Raw genomic sequence first — 15,545 nt, forward strand, 5'->3', positions numbered from 1 at the left:
ACTCAGAGCAGCTCACTCTACAAGTATCAGTAATTGCTGACTGGAAGAGATTTATCCAGTCTTCCGCTAACACAAATAATGGCGAGAAAAGTGCTGTAAGTTTCTGGTCATTCAGTAACTCATCACCAAGGGACTACAGCATAATTATATGGTTTTACAATTTGCAATGAATGACAGACAGCAGCATGATGCAAGATTTACCAATTCAACCCAATTCCCACCAACGACAACATCACACTTGCAAATTAAGCACTTCTCAGTCATTGTTTATAGGAACGTACTTCACATAATGACTTTATTAAAACCTACCGAGCGAAGTGGTGCAGCGGTTAGCACACTGGAGTCTTATTCGGAAGGACGACGGTTCAAACCCGTTCCGGCCATCCTGATTAAAATTTTCCGTGATTTCCCTAAATCGCTTCAGGCGAATTCCGGGATGGTTCCTTTGAAACAAGACGGCCGATTTTCTCACACATATTTTCCTAATCTAAGTCTGCGCTCCGTCTCTAATGACCTCGATGTCTACCGAGTTCAGTAAATTATTTTGAGCACTTACACGAGACAAGAGATTCTGGGGCTCTATACACTGTGACATTCTCCAAATCGAAACCATCAGTGGTCAGGTTAAATGAGATCTGATCTTCGACTGCAAAAGAAACTGGTACAGGCATGCGTATTCAAATACAAAGTAAACAGGCAGAATATGGCGCTGCGATCGGCAATGCCTGTGTAAGGCAACAAGTGTCTGGCGCAGTTGTTAGATCGTTTACTGCTGCTACAATAGCAGGTTATCAAGATTTAAGTGAGTTTGAACATGGTGTTATAGTCGGCGCACGGGCGATGGGACACAGCATCTCCGAGGTAGCGATGAAGTGGGGATTTTCCTGTACGACCATTTCACGAGTGTACCGTGAATATCAGGAATCCGGTAAAACGTCAAATCTCCGGGATCGCCGCGGCAGGGAAAAGATCCTGCAAGAGCGGGGCCAACGACGACTGAAGACAATCGTTCAATGTAAGTGCAACCCTTCCGCAAATTGCTGCCGATGTCAATGCTGGGCCATCAAAAAGTGTCAGCGTGCGAACCATTCAACGAAACATCATCGATATGGGCTTTCGGAGCCGAAGGGCCACTCGTGTAGCCCTGATGACTGCGCGACACAAAGATTTACGCCTCGCCTGGGCCCGTCAACACCGACGTTGGACTCTTGATGACTGGAAACATGTTGCCTGGTCTGACGAGTCTCGTCTCAAATTGTATCGAGTGGATAGACGTACACTGGTATGGAGATAACTTCATGAATCCCAGCAGGGGACTGCTCAAGCGTGTGAAGGGTCTGTAATTGTGTGGAGCGTATGCACTTGGAGAGATATGGGACCCCTGATATATGTAGATACAACTCTGACAGATGACACGTACGTAACCATCCTGTCTGATCACCTGCATTCATTCATGTACTTGGGCAGTTCCAGCAGGACAATGCGACTCCCCCTTCATCCAGAATTGCTACAGAGTGGCTCCAGGAACACTCTTCTGAGTTTTAACACTTCCGCTGTCCAGCAAACTCCCCAGCCGGCCGCGGTGGTCTCGCGGTTCTAGGCGCGCAGTCCGGAACCGTGCGACTGCTACGGTCACAGGTTCGAATCCTGCCTCGGGCATGGATGTGTGTGATGTCCTTAGGTTAGTTAAGTTTAAGTAGTTCTAAGTTCTAGGGGACTGATGACCACAGCAGTTGAGTCCCATAGTGCTCAGAGCCATTTTTGAGCAAACTCCCCAGACAAACATTATTGAGAATATCTGGGATGCCTTGCAGTGTGCTGTTCAGAAGAGATCTCAACCCCCTCGTACTCTTAAGGATTCATAGACAGTCCTGCAGGATTTATGGTATCAGTTCCGTCCAGCACCACTTCAAACATTAGTCGAGTCCTTGCCACGTCGTGTTGCGTCACTTCTGCGTGCTCGCGGTGGCCCTACACTATATTAGGCAGGTGTACCAGATTCTTTGGCTCTTCAGTGTATTCCGTCTGTAAACCGAAAGGCGAGCAGCGTTTGTGGCGGACTTATTCACTTTTCTCGAAAGAAGAGTGCAAGTACATTAAAGGAGACTAAGAAACAATTTTCACTGTAGCAGTGTATAATAGTCTGCAGAGATATATGTAGGATCTGTTCATATCCTTTTCATGTGGTAGTATTGTCAGTATCTCACATCTGCAATCGTTGTATAGTAACACACTTAGTGTAAGATATACATCTCGTGCTCCTCGTATTTCATTGTTACGATTAGCCCAAATCATGGACTTATGAGATGCCAGAATATTTATTGATGAAAATAGCAGTCCCTTTTTCTAGCAGTATCTTATTCGAGGATAAACGTGGAGAAGATGTCTTTAAGCTTTTCGCAAGTCGACTTATACATTCCCTGGAATTCCTATTCAGATGTGATGTTGTGAGGTCGTCTCCATATTGAAACTAGCGATATGGCTCTTCAGAAATATCTGTCGCTTAAAGATTGCTTTGCAGGGACGAACTCCTTCCACAACCAAGGTTTAGAAATGCGTCACCTGTAAATTTCTTGATCCTAAGTGTACTTGAAGCCAACAGTTGGACAGTGTGTTGTTATAGTGGTGAAACGTTTTTCAAGAGTCAACTTTAAGGAATGCTGGAGTCCAACGTGGGCAGTGGAACACAATTACCTTTGGACACATCGATTCGTTTACAGGATAGTAACTGATTGTTGTTCCCTGTAGAACGAATGTGAAAATGGCTCTGAGCACTATGGGACTCAACTGCTGAGGTCATTAGTCCCCTAGAACTTAGAACTAGTTAAACCTAACTAACCTAAGGACATCACAAACATCCATGCTCGAGGCAGGATTCGAACCTGCGACCGTAGCGGTCTTGCGGTTCCAGACTGCAGCGCCTTTAACCGCACGGCCACTTCGGCCGGCAGAACGAATGTGATCTCGTTAGTACATTGATTCTCAGGGGACCGTCATAATAACAGGTAAAAATTAACAATGGTTATGTTTCTAGGAGCTCTGCTGAGAGCCAGGCAATCAGCACTTCTAAAATGTGCCAGATACACGTGCGGGATTCCCCGCCAGGTAAAACATGTATTTTGACACGTAGAAGGGCATTCATCCTGCTTTTGCGCGCTCTTACACGTGTAAGTTGGCTGTTTAAGTTTTTATGCTGGTAACGCCATGTAGCGCTCTATATGAAAATCACTGAGTTGTGCTGTGTGCAGTCTGTGGTTAGTTTGCACTGTTGGAATTTGCTATTGTAGTGTTGGGCAGTTGGCTGTTAACAGCGCTTAGCGTTGCGCAGTTGGAGGTGAGCCGCCAGCAGTGGTGGATGTGGGGAGAGAGAGGGCAGAGTTTTGAGAGCGGATGATCTGGACGTGTGTCCAACAGAGACAGTAAATTTGTAAGACTGGATGTCATGAACTGATATATATATATATATATATATATATATATATATATATATATATATATATATATATGTGACTTTTGAACACTATTAAGGTAAATACATTGTTTGTTCTTCATCAAAATCTTTCATTTGCTAACTATGCCTATCAGTAGTTAGTCCCTTCAGTAGTTAGAATCTTTTATTTAGCTGGCAGTATTGGCGCTCGCTGTATTGCAGTAGTTCGAGTAATGAAGATTTTTGTGAGGTAAGTGATTCATGAAAGGTATAGGTTATTGTTAGTCAGGGCCATTCTTTTGTAGGGATTATTAAAAATCGGATTGCGTTGCGCTAAAAATATTGTGTGTCAGTTTAAGCACAGTCATTTATAATTTTTCTAAGGGGACGTTTCACACGTACACCTAGGTTTCGTCCTACCAGCTGCTGTCTTACGTCTGATTGACTCGTTACGTCTGCGTTGACGGAGATCGCTTATGCTGTTGTTGAGAGCTACTGCAAAGCTACCTGTAGGCTTTTCATCTACACCATACTTTCGGTACCATTATCTTATACCTTCAACCCTGTTCCACTTGCGAATAGTGCGTGGGAAAAATGATTGTCGGCAAGCCTCTGTATTGGCTCTACTTTCTCGAATTTTCTCCCTGCGGACAGTACGCGAGATGTATGTGGGAGGAAGTAATATGTTGTCTGACTCCTCCTGAAAAGTGCTGTTCCGAAATTTCAGTAGTAAATCTCTCCGTGATGCGCAACGTCTCTCTTGTAACGTCTGCCAGTGGAGTTTGTTTAGCATCTCCGTAACGCTCTCTCACCAACTAAACGATCCCGTGATGAAACGCGCCGCTCTTCGTTGTATCTTCTCTATCTCCTCTATCAGTGCTACCTGATATGGAGCCCAGATAGATGAACAATCCGTAACGCTCTCTCGCCAGCTAAACGATCCCGTAATGAAACGCGCAGCTCTTCGTTTTATCTTCTCTCTCTCTCCTCTATCAGTCCTACCTGATAGGGAGCCCGGATAGATGAACATTACTCAAGAATAGGTCGAATAAGCGCCTTATAAGTCACTTCTTTCGTGGATGAGTTACATTTCCTTAAGATTCTTTTCCCACTATCTGTTTTATACAATTCCACTTAAGGTGGCTCTGGATAGTCACTCCTAGATATTTTACGGCAGACGCTGTCTCTAGCTGTTTGTCATCAATAGCGTAGCTGCACAGTAGTGGATTTCTTTTCCCATGTATGCGCAATATGATACATTTATTTACGTTCAAAGTCAACTGCCAGAGTTTGCACCATTCATCAGTTCTCTGCAGGTCGTTCTGCAAATTCTTACTATCTTCTGGTGTTTCTACTTTGGTATAAACAACTGCTTCATCTACGAATAGCCTTAAAGAGCATCGACGCTTTCTACTTTATCAAACTGTGAACAGCAACGGTCCTTTCACACTTCCCTGTGGTAGTCCGGATATTACTTTTACATCTGTAGATTTAGCTCCGTTAAGAGCGACGTGTTGAGTTCTGTCTGCAAGAAAGTCTTGAATCCAATCGCAGGTCTGCTTCGATACTCCGTAAGCTCGTATTGTTTCATTAAACGGCAATACGGGACGGTGTCAAATGCCTTACTGAAAACAAGGTACACGGCATCAGCCTGAGCACCGTTGTCCACTGCGCTGTGGATGTCATGGAGGAACAGAGCGAGCTGAGTTTCGCAGAATCTCTGTTTGCGGAATCCATATTGATTTTTATAGAGGAGTTGTTTATTTCCCAAGAACGTCATAATTATTGAGCATAAAATATATTCCATAATTTTACAACAGATTGACGTCAACGATATAGGTCTATAATTGTGTGGATATGTCATACGGTCTTTCTTAAAAACGGGAATGACCTGCGCTTTTTTTTCCAGTCGTTAGGTACCTTTCGTTGCTCAAGCGATCTACGATAAACTACTGCTAGAAGGGGAGCAAGTTCTTTCGCATAATCTTTATGTGGGATATTTCATACATAGGAATCTTTACTTCGTGGTTTGACTATTTCTGTGTACCACGTACGTGGCAGATAAACTAGCCTAAACTATGTGATCAGGCGCTGAAGGCTCGAGGGATGTTGACCGGAGATCGTGTCATCTTCTGCTTTGTGGCATCACGTGGATGCCGTACGGGAGGGATGGGGAGGGAGGGGGGCGCTTGGGCCAGGATACCGCTCTCCCGGCCGTCGTTGGCTTTGAAGAGCTTGGAGCCGCTACCTCTCAATCAAGTAGTTCCTCATTTGGCATGACGAGGCTGAGTGCAGTTCGTTCCAGTCTTCTCATCGAAGAAAAAGTAGTGACATTTGCGTCTGAGAATCAGACACGCTGATCGCTCGGCTACAGAGATTTGCAAATAGCGCTCATTATAAAATCAGTGAATCTGCTAACGTTTCTCTTACATACGAGCTCAACGGACAAGAAAGTAGTCGCCCCTGGAGAAATAATTACAAACATCATTTAATATCGTATAAATCCACCACTGGACGTAATGCCCGCTTGGATTCGGTTAGCAAGTGAGTCACACAAGGTTCAGCAATTACGTCGTATACAGGTTAAGCCACCCGCTGAGGATGTGATCACGCAGTTCAACCAAAATGTAGGGATGCTGACGACGCAGTTTTATCCACTGTTACAACATGCCTCATAGATTTCCTATGAGGGACAGGTGATTTTGCAGGCCAGTCGAGAAGTAGTACGGCTGTGGAGTGTCCGGAAAACCAGTCACATAGTCTGCTAGCCCAATGAATTTTGCTATTGTCGTCATTACGTTTCTGTGCGAGCAATGGTCTTTTGCCAGGTGGCAAAGTCTAAATTTCATCGTATGCAGTTTCCGTCGCAATGTTCTTTCGCTAACAGGTTGGTATCGACCTTCATCCACTGACTGCAGGAATCTCTGTCGTGTTTGAAAGCGATTTTTATTCGCAGGCCGTGAAACGCGTCTCCAGCCTCTCTCAATTTTTTTCGACCACAATTCAGATGTCGTATTTCGCGGCCACTTGTGTTGCACCATTACTTGTACACACTTTGCAAGAACAAACATAATGTCTGATGGAATAACCGCAATCAGTGGTTTTACAATGTTAGTTATAATCCGGCTTGATTGCATAAAATGTTTATTCACATGACCGGTTTCGGTTCCTCTAGAACCATCTTCAGATCTGCAATTTCGGTTACAGGAATAACCCGTCCACACAGCAACCTTCACATGCTGCGTGACGCAGCAGCATGTGAAGGTTGCTGTGCGCGGACGGGTTGCTCCTGTAACTGAAATTGCAGATCTGAAGATGGTTCTAGAGGAATCGAAACCGGTCATGTGAATAAACATTTTATGCAGTCAAGACGGATTATACGAGGGCCGTTCAGAAAGTAACCTCCGGTTGATTTAAAAAAATACACCAAGTTAAATAAAAATATTTTAATATATACATCTTACAACTACATCTTTGCACTATTTTTCTACATAGTCTCCATAGCAATTGAGGCACTTATCGTATCTCTTCACAAGCTTTGAAATTCCTTCTGCATAAAAATCACCCGCTTGTGCCTGGAGCCAGCCTGTGACCGCATCTTTGAGCTCTTCGTCGTCATCACACCGCTGTGACCCGAGCCATTTCTTCAAATGCATGAAGAGGTGATAATCACTTGGCGCCAGGTCTGGGCTGTAAGGTGCATGGTTGATAACGTCCCACTTGAAGGACTCAAGAAGGGCCGTTGTTCTGCGATCAGAGTGAGGACGGGCGTTATCGTGCAAAAAAAACGATACCGGAAGTCAGCATACCACGGCGTTTGTTCTGTATAGCCCGTCGTAACTTTTTTATTGTTTCACAGTACACGTCTTGATTAATGGTCGTACCACGTTCCATGAATTCAACCAACAACACCCCTTTGGCATCCCAAAACACCGTTGCCATCAGTTTTCTGGCAGAAAAATCTTGCGAGGCTTTTCTTGGTTTGGTAGGCGAATTTGAATGTGCCCACATCTTTGATTGTTCTTTTGTCTCAGGGTTCACGTACTTAATCCAGGTTTCGTCACCGGTCACGATTCTGTTTAACAATGGTTCTCCTTCGTCCTCATAACGTGACAGAAAGTCTAATGCAGAGGCCATGCTTTGAGTTTTGTGGTGGTCGGTAAGAATTTTGGGCACCCATCGTGCACAGAACTTACGGTAACCCAATCTTGCTGTCACTATCTCGTACAAGAGAGTCTTAGAAATCTGTGGAAAACCAGTAGACAACTCCGACATTGAGAAACGTCGATTTTAACGAACTTTTGCATCAACTGTCTGAACGAGTTCGTCAGTCACCAATGATGGTCTACCACTCCTCTCTTCATCATGAACGTTTTCTCGTCCACTTTTAAATAAACGTACGCATTCACGGACAACTCCTTCACTCATAACTCTTGGTCCGTACACGGCACAAAGCTCACGATGAATAGCTGCTGCAGAATATCCTTTGGCTGTAAAAAACCTTATGACAGCACGCACTTCACATTTGGCGGGGTTTTCTATTGCAGCACACATTTCAAACTGCCACAAAAACTAAACTAGCACAGGTACTACGTTCACTCGACCACGGCTTGATGCCGACTGACCTGTTGAGTGCGTGAACGCACAGATGGCGTCGCTACTCCCCCCACAACCCGCACTGTGACCAATCGGAGGTTACTTTCTGAACCGCCCTCGTATGTAACATTGTAACTTGTACACACGTTGAACAGTCCGCCGCGAAACACCAACAAATCCAACATCATCACACAGTGTATGGCCAGAGGAACGGCCAAACGCGATTGCCCCTTTCTGCTACTCTGTCACGTCCTTACATTTCTCCATATATACATATAAAGTCCGCTTGAAAAATACACGTGTCATTGATTGTCTTATACCCATGTAGAGGCATTGCGCGCGCAGTTGAGCGCGTGACTCGATTACTGCGCCATCTATAAAGGTTTGACGAATCATCTGTGCGTGCGCACTGAGGTTACTAATTTTTGTTTCGGTGAATGCGTTAACAAGTACACAGTGCAATGCTTGTTACAGTGGCAAGTGTACAAGTTAACATGATTTAACATTGTGGTGAATTCATGAATATTTGATAAATGAAATATACGACTAGCTTCGAACATTATACAGCATGTGAAGACAACTACTGCCACGGCATCATTTGACTTCCGAATGTTATGCAATTATTCTCCATAAAATTTCAAACAGCTGCTTCATTAATTGGGACAGAAAGGTGTTATTCACAGAACTTACCTGGATATGACGGTTATTTTGTTATTCGAAATTTATTCGCTGAATTCAGCTGTATTAGGCGTAGACCTAATACCCAGTAGTGATTCATGAAAATTTGCTCTGGACCGGGATCCGTAACCGGATTTTTCGCTTATCGCTAGTGGTCGCCTATCCGTACACGATCCCCGGTCAGATGCACATTTCCGTATGTCACACCGTGTGCAGCCTTTTATCGTAGTCCACTACAGTATACACAACAGAGCCGATATCAAGAAATTCGCACTCAGCGAATTGATTTCGAGTTTTTTGTACAACTGTGGATCGTCAACAGTGTCTGCTCTTTCAGACATACATGTAAATATTTTGTACTACCTTAACGCCCACTGCTTCGCTCGCGTACGGTCTATGGTCTACACAGTTTTTTTTGTTTTTATTTAATGGGATTCATATTTTGTTTACAAATTGCAACACCTAAATTTTCACGCCAAATAAGCTCAAAGAAGCATGGTCTTTCCAGCAAAAAATGATTCTGGAGCTGGAGTTGAAGGCTTTTGTTAATCATGCCTTTTGCGTTCTTATGTAGGTACCTCCATAGAAACTTCATCCCCTAACACAAATTTCTTTAAATGTAACCGAGAAGTGAAATACTAATTTTCATAGATTTACCTTTAATCTAATGAAATAGTTTCATAAAAATTTTCATCCCCTATTTTACCCCCTCGGTGGTTGAATTTCCAAAAGTGCTGAAACACGTATTTTTTTATTTCTGACAGAGAAACTAAATGACAAATTTGGCAGTTCTAGCTCCAAGTTGCGTTAATAGCGACGTATTTTCAAAAAGCCATTCAGTTCCTGTTTCACCTCCTTAGGAGTTGTAACTTCCCCTTAGAAAAATTTATAAATGACAGTGCTGGAAAACCTCTTACATTATTTGATTTTCAAACAGCTGAGCAAAACTGAACGTACTCAGACATTTCACTCTTTACTTATTGTGATCATCACTAAACTGACACACAATATTTTTAGCGAAACGCAATCTGACTTTCAATAATCCCCACAAAAGGATGGCCCTGACAAACAATAACCTATACCTTTCATGAATCACTTACAAAAATCTTCGTTATTCGAACTACTGCTATACAGCGAGCGCCAATACTGTCAGATAAATAAAAGATTCTAACTACGGAAGGCACTAACTACTGATAGGCATAGTTAGCAAATGAAAGAGTTTGATGGAGAACAAACAATGTATTTACCTTAATAGTGTTCAAAAGTCATTATATATATATATATATATCAGTTCATGACATCCAGTCTTACAAATTTCCCTTTTCTGACGGACACACGTCCAGATCGTCCGCTCTCAAAATTCTGCCATATCTCTCCCCACATCCACCACTGCTGGCGGCTCACCTCCAACTGCACAACGCTACGCGCTGTTCGCGGATGCCCAACACAACAATAGCAAATATTCCAACAATTCCATCCAGCCACAGACTGCACAGAGCACAGTCAGTGATTTTCATACAGAGCGCTATGTGGCGCTACCAACATAAAAACCTAAACAGCCTACTTACAGAGTGTAATTTCGAACAATCGCTTCTTGAGCGATGCCTACAGTATAAGATCCACACCCTCTCCATATTTCAAATTTCATCAACTATTTTACACCATTAGGGGTGGAATTTCGAAAAATCTGTTCTTAGATTACGCCTGTAGTACAAGATCAACATCTTCTGCAAGTATTAAATTTCTTTCGTTAGTGGTTTGGGATGGGCGAGGATCGGTCAGTAACTGAGTCAGTCAGGATATTCATTTTTATATATAGAGATTAAAATAGGTCACGATTGGCTTCTATTTTCTTAGTCGATAGAATGTCGATTACAACATCAACTGCCGGCCGCGGTGGCCGAGCTGTTCTAGGCGCTTCAGTCCGGAACCGCGCGACTGCTACGGTCGCAGGTTCGAATCCTGCCTCGGGCATGGATGTGTGTGATGTCCTTAGGTTAGTTAGGTTTAAGTAGTTCTACGTCTTGGGGACTGATGACCTCAGATGTTAAGTCCCATAGTACTCAGAGCCATTTGAACCGTTTTTGACGTCAACTTAATAAGTTTCCTTTAATTTACGTGGTATTATCTCATTTTGTGATTTTGGAGACTTCGACACTTCTTACTAAAAGAAAAAAACAGTGACCCGTATATGTAATAAGTTTCCTTTAATTTACGTCTGTGGTCACAAAGTTTTTGTCAGCAGATTACCGGTATCGGTCTTCAGTGACCATCATCAGATCTGCAGCAAAAATGTGAAAAACATAAATACACTCGCAAACTGTATACAGCTTAAGAACAATACATAGACCATAATGAGAAGTAGTACTGACAAAATTTACATTTGCACGCTTTAAATATGAAGAGGCATACCTGTTTCATAAAAACCAAGTCCTAATGTACTGCAGCCATAGTGGCATCGTCAAATGCGGAATCAGCACCAGCATCGTCAAATACATGTAAATAACATCATACGCACGAGTCATATTGTCAGTAGTACTACTGTTTAAAACAAGCTACCGTACAGTAGCCACCAGATGTCACTAATGTCGGCATACACTAGTTTTCAATAATTAATTCAAACAGCGAAAATAAAGGGGGATACAATAGTTGAAGTCTGTAATAAGCTTATACCGTATAAAATGCATTACACTAATGAAAAGCAATAAAAAGAAGAACACGACAAAAGTAATATTGTTAAAAAGAGGAAGAGTTAAAAAACAGTGGTTGACATGTGCTCTAGTGCCAATATTCTAGATAATGACATAAATATTAAACACCGTTGTTAGTGCACCGGGTAATATTAAACAAATCGCTAAGGAAGCCACAAATGAAAGAAAACATAGTTCTGCACATAATGAGCGCCCTCTGTTAGCGCTAACGCCAGAATTTCGCACAGGCGGGAAGTAGTTGGAGGAACGCGACCGGCAGAGGGCGGTGCTCCGTTGCAAGAACGGATAAAATTCCCTAACAGTGGATGATCCACATTATCTGATTAATGCAGTCTATGAAATGAATAGAGAAGGAACAAGAACATACAAGAGTCATGAGTAAAACGTATGAAAACTAAGTAAATATGTGATGTACTCAATACTAGCTGAACTTATCAACACACTATATTTAACAGAGGCATGCAGTGATTTAGAGTAAAACATTGTCAAATAAAGCAAAGTAGGCATTGGTCACAAAATTATTTTGCCAGTTAAGCAGTTTAGTTGTTTCTCTATTTTTTGCTTTATAAATTTCAAACTTCTCTAACAAATTAAGAGCACGGCCTTTTTCCACTCTGTGAAGAATACGCAGACAATTCTCAATGCTCCCTATGGAATGACCAGTATCAGATAAATGCGGTCCCAAAGCCGTTTGATTCCTCTTCATATTTAAAGCGCACAAATGTAAATTTTGTCAGTACTACTTTTCATTATGGCCTATGTATTGTTCTTAAGCTGTATACAGTTTGCGAGTGTATTTATGTTTCACATTTTTGCTGCAGATCTGATGATGGTCACTGAAGACCGATACCGGTAATCTGTTAACAAAAAGTTTGTGACCACAGACGTAAATTAAAGGAAACTTATTACATATACGGGTCACTGTTTTTTTCTTTTAGTAAGAAGTGTCGAAGTCTCCAAAATCACAAAATAAGATAATACCACCATCTTAAAGATAACGAAGAGACAATCTAATACATACCTATAAAGATATACTTTAAATTAAAAATAAAGTACTTAAAGTCATAAACAAATTAAAAATAAAGTACTTAAAGTGATAAACAAAACATAACTAAAGGCCCTACTTGATTTTAGTGCGGCGGGACTCTAGTTAAAACTAGGTACGATGGTAGTACCGTTGAAGGTGTTCCTGGATTGGAGGCTTTCAATAGCACAGAGGGTATGGCTTTTCGTACATTTCAAGTTTGCGAGGTCTTTAATCGTGACATCGGAACATCTTATTTTACTAGTAACATGGCTTTTGTTTTGAGGACCCGGAATCATCGGAAAATAAATGAACAAGAATGTGTTTGGCTTTGGGTGAAAGGATCCGGAACTTGTTATGAAATAAAACTTGGTTTTTGTTTCGCAGCTTCTGAAACGTCAACTTGGGCTGTCAAAGATTTAGGCTAGGGGAAATTCAGCTAAAAGAATTGCGCACACGGAAAAGGTTATGTTGTTGTTGTTGTGGTCTTCAGTCCTGAGACTGGTTTGATGCAGCTCTCCATGCTACTCTATCCTGTGCAAGCTTCTTCATCTCCCAGTACCTACTGCAGCCTACATCCTTCTGAATCTGCTTAGTGTATTCATCTCTTGGTCTCCCTCTACGATTTTTACCCTCCACGCTGTCTGCCAATACTAAATTGGTGATCCCTTGATGCCTCAGAACATAGCCTACCAACTGATCCCTTCTTCTAGTCAAGTTGTGCCACAAACTTCTCTTCTCCCCAATCCTATTCAATACCTCATTAGTTATATGATCTACCCATCTAATCTTCAGCATTCTTCTGTAGCACCACATTTCGAATGGTTTTATTCTCTTCTTTTCCAAACTAGTTATCGTCCATGTTTCACTTCCATACATGGCTACACTCCATACAAATACTTTCAGAAACGACTTCCTGACTCTTAAATCTATACTTGATGTTAACAAATTTCTCTTCTCCAGAAATGCTTTCCTTGCCATTGCCAGTCTACATCTTATACCCTCTCTACTTCGACCATCACCAGTTATTTTGCTCCCCAAATAGCAAAACTCCTTTACTATTTTAAGTGTCTCATTTCCTTATCTGATTCCCTCAGCATCACCCGACTTAATTCGACTACATTCCATTATCCTCGTTTTGCTTTTGTTGATGTTCATCTTATATCCTCGTTTCAAGACACTGTCCATTCCGTTCAGCTGCTCTTTCAAGTCCTTTGCTGTCTCTGACAGAATTACAATGTCATCGGTGAACCTCAAAGTTTTTACTTCTTCTCCATGGATTTTAATACCTACTCCGAATTTTTCTTTTGTTTCCTTTACTACTTGCTCAATATACAGATTGAGTAACATCGGGGAGAGGCTACAACCCTGTCTCACTCCCTTCCCAGCCACTGCTGTCCCTCAACTCTTATAATTGCCATCTGGTTTCTCTACAAATTGTAAATAGCCTTTCGCTCCCTGTATTTTACCCCTGCCATCTTCAGAATTTGAAAGAGTATTCCACTCAACATTGTCAAAGCTTTCTCTAAGTCTATAGGTTATATGGTTCGCAAAATTTTAACATCGGCGGATGTGGGTAAAGACGGGATGGATGCGTAAATGGTTCTTGCGTAGGCCTCCGGTTTGTCTTACCCGCGCAGAGTTCCACCTAATTCCGCACGCTCCGACTTGGTAGTGTTAACAGTGCGTGCCAGTCTACTCACCACAGTCGTGGTAAGCCACGGCCGAGACGGCGGCGCTCAGCAGGCACGTGACGAACGCGAAGAGAAACACTTTGGCGGCAGCAGGCGCCATGGCGGGCGACGAACACAGACCTCGTCTATGCACGCGGCCCCGCTGCCCCCGCCTTAAATACCGACGCCGCAGATATCACGCCGGAGACACAGAGTCTGCGTCACGGCGCCTGCGTGCCGCGTCGCCCGCCGTCCCCCAGTGGAGCAGGTGTTTTCTGTCGCGTCAGTTGCGTGCAGCACTCCACAGTCTCAATGCCGTCGCCCACAGCACGCGACGCGATAACAGCCAACCGTGTGCGGTGATCACCGGCGGCGCGACGCAACAGTAGTCTCTGTCACGCTCCTATATACCGTATTTACTTGCGATATCTTCGGTAATCAGTAGGTAGACGTAGAGACAGACTTCCTGTATTTCGCGATGACATACGATATCAATCCCTACTGACGGCTGATACGGTGGTGCTAAGTTGGGTGACGCTGAGGGAATTAGATTAGGAAATGAGACACTTAAAGTAGTAAAGGAGTTTTGCTAGTTGGGGAGCAAAATAACTGATGATGGTCGAAGTACAGAGGATATAAAATGTAGACTGTCAATGGCAAGGAAAGCGTTTCTGAAGAAGAGGAATTTGTTCAAATGGTTCAAATGGCTCTGAGCACTATGGGACTCAACTGCTGAGGTCATTAGTCCCCTAGAACTTAGAACTAGTTAAACCTAACTAACCTAAGGACATTACACACATCCATGCCCGAGGCAGGATTCGAACCTGCGACCGTAGCGGTCTCGCGGTTCCAGACTGCAGCGCCAGAACCGCGCGGCCACTTCGGCCGGCAGGAATTTGTTAACATCGAGTATAGATTTAAGTGTCAGGAAGTCGTTTCTGAAAGTATTTGTATGGAGTGTAGCCATGTATGGAAGTGAAACGTGGACGATAAATAGTTTGGAGAAGAAGAGATTAGAAGCTTTCGAAATGTGGTGCTACAGAAGAATGCTGAAGATTAGATGGTTAGATCACATAACTAATGAGGAGGTATTGAATAGAATTGGGGAGAAGAGGAGTTTGTGGCACAACTTGACAAGAAGAAGCGAACGGTTGGTAGGACATGTTCTGAGGCATCAAGGGATCACAAATTTAGTATTGGAGGGCAGCGTGGAGGGTAAAAATCGTAGAGAGAGACCAAGAGACGAATACACTAAACAGATTCAGAAGGATGTAGGCAACAGTACTTATTGGGAGATGAAGAAGCTTGCACAGGATAGAGTAGCATGGAGAGCTGCATCAAACCAGTCTCAGGACTGAAGACAACAACAACAACAACAACAACAAGTCCCTATGGGACCAAGCTGCTGAGGTCATCGGTCCCTAGGCTTAAAT

The 15,545-nt window shown here is 43.0% G+C and overlaps 1 protein-coding gene across 1 annotated transcript in view; it reads right to left on the minus strand.

Annotated features, from left to right (window-relative positions):
* The window catches only part of LOC126238474 (uncharacterized), a 106,177-nt gene extending 91,777 nt beyond the window's left edge, over positions 1-14,400 (minus strand). Inside the window, exon 1 of the mRNA XM_049947793.1 lies at positions 14,143-14,400. Within this exon, the coding sequence (XP_049803750.1) occupies positions 14,143-14,233 (91 nt within the window). The 5' untranslated portion in view covers positions 14,234-14,400. The remainder of the gene's footprint in view (positions 1-14,142) is intronic.
* Between the last annotated feature and the right edge of the window lie 1,145 nt (positions 14,401-15,545).

The sequence above is a fragment of the Schistocerca nitens genome, chromosome 1 (assembly GCF_023898315.1).
Source record: "Schistocerca nitens isolate TAMUIC-IGC-003100 chromosome 1, iqSchNite1.1, whole genome shotgun sequence".
Taxonomy (NCBI): domain Eukaryota; kingdom Metazoa; phylum Arthropoda; class Insecta; order Orthoptera; family Acrididae; genus Schistocerca; species Schistocerca nitens.